Here is a 1,565-nt window from a genome sequence, read left to right on the forward strand (position 1 = left end):
TCGGGCAGCGGGGCGGGCTGCGGGGCAGTGTCGGGCAGCGGGGCGTCTTCGGGACTGTCTGTCCACAGCTCCACGGACTCCTGCGTGTCGAAGAACTCATCGGGCCCCTCAGGGGACTGGGGCGTCTGCGAGCTGGACCCGGCCTCGCTGCTGCTCTCCCTCAGCTCCAGCAGCACCGGCAGCGACCCCGGCAGGCAGTAGCCCTCCATGCGGCCCAGACTCAGCTCCGCCAGCGCCACGCAGGCCGGCCTCTGCTCCGGGATTGGCTCCAGAGCGCTGCAGGACGCCTCCTGTCTGTCTCCCGCTGGTTCTGGGTCGTCGGGCTGCTTGTCGAGCTGCTTATCAGGCTGCTTGTCGGGTTGCTTGTCGGGTTCAGGTTCGGGTTCTTCCTCTGGGGAGTTGTTCGGAGTCAGCGGGACTTCGGCGGGTGGCGGCTGGGCAGAGGCGTTTTGGGAGGAGTGGGTTTCCTCGCTGCTCTGCGGGGTGAGCGACACCTTGTCGCTGAAGCTGAACCGCGGCGAAGTGTCGGCCGTGGTGGGGGAGGACGGGCCGGCGCTGGAAACCGTGCTGGACGGACCGCTGCTGTCTGCGGGGACGGAAAACACAGGAAACCTGCTTAAAGGGGCGGCATCATGTGTTCATCAGTCACATAGTTTCCATTTTATAACATAATCAAGAAGCTATGATCAGATGGTAGAAAAATGTTGATACTGTCTCTTTAAGAAGCTCCTGCTGTTTCCACCTTTATTAAACCTTTAGCAACATTTTTACCAGAGAAGTATCTCCTCAGTGTTTGCCAATTGCTGCTGGCTAGTCTGAAGGAGCTGAGTGGAGGAGGAGCTTTGTCCTCGAAGGCGGGGCTAGGCCCACCGAGGCTTTTTTTCACACTGAATGGTTGCCATGGAGATTAAAGGATTTCTCAAACATGCATGAAAGAATTAAAGCAACACTCCAAGTCTGTTTCTGATGAGGAAATAACATTAAGACATGATGAAAAGATTTTAAAAAAGTACATTTTACATGATACCGCCCCTTTAAGCAATATTCAAACTGAAAGGTTTACTTCTCTCTTTGGAGACACATGCACTGTTTACCGTCGCTCTGCGCTGTGTCAAACCAACCAAACCGTTTGGGGGCGTGGCCAGAAGCAGCTTACTAGGATTTAAAGTGACAGACGCCCTAAAACAGCTCGATATAGGCAGAACAGAGCAGACTAAAATCTCATCATCTAAGAATGATTACGTGAAAAAAATGCAATGAACATGTTTTGTATAACCTGTTCAATGAGACACTGTAGGTCACCTTTAAGAGAAACTGTAATAAGCTAAAACTGGTATCAGAAACCAGCCAAAACAGCCTGATTGGTGGAGACTGAAGTGTTTGTTGTAAGAGATAATTTTATGTGATGCATAATAAACATTGAAAATGGTTCTGAAGGAGGTGTTGACACTCACACCATGGAGGTTTGTCGGTGCGAGATTTAACCGTCATGGTGGACGACAGGATCCTCTGAGGGATGTAAGCGTCCACCGACGGCTGATTGTGAGCGCCCAACATGGCCGACA

General features: G+C 52.2%; 1 protein-coding gene across 1 annotated transcript in view; it reads right to left on the reverse strand.

The window, feature by feature from the left end:
- ppip5k1a (diphosphoinositol pentakisphosphate kinase 1a) overlaps positions 1 to 1,565 on the reverse strand; it is a 54,681-nt gene that overhangs the window by 2,544 nt on the left and 50,572 nt on the right. The window contains exons 31-32 of the mRNA XM_017304063.1: positions 1,455 to 1,565; positions 1 to 586 (exon numbers count right to left, since the gene is read on the reverse strand). Of these exons, the coding sequence (XP_017159552.1) occupies positions 1 to 586; positions 1,455 to 1,565 (697 nt within the window). The remainder of the gene's footprint in view (positions 587 to 1,454) is intronic.

This window comes from Poecilia reticulata, linkage group LG3 (assembly GCF_000633615.1).
Source record: "Poecilia reticulata strain Guanapo linkage group LG3, Guppy_female_1.0+MT, whole genome shotgun sequence".
NCBI lineage: Eukaryota > Metazoa > Chordata > Actinopteri > Cyprinodontiformes > Poeciliidae > Poecilia > Poecilia reticulata.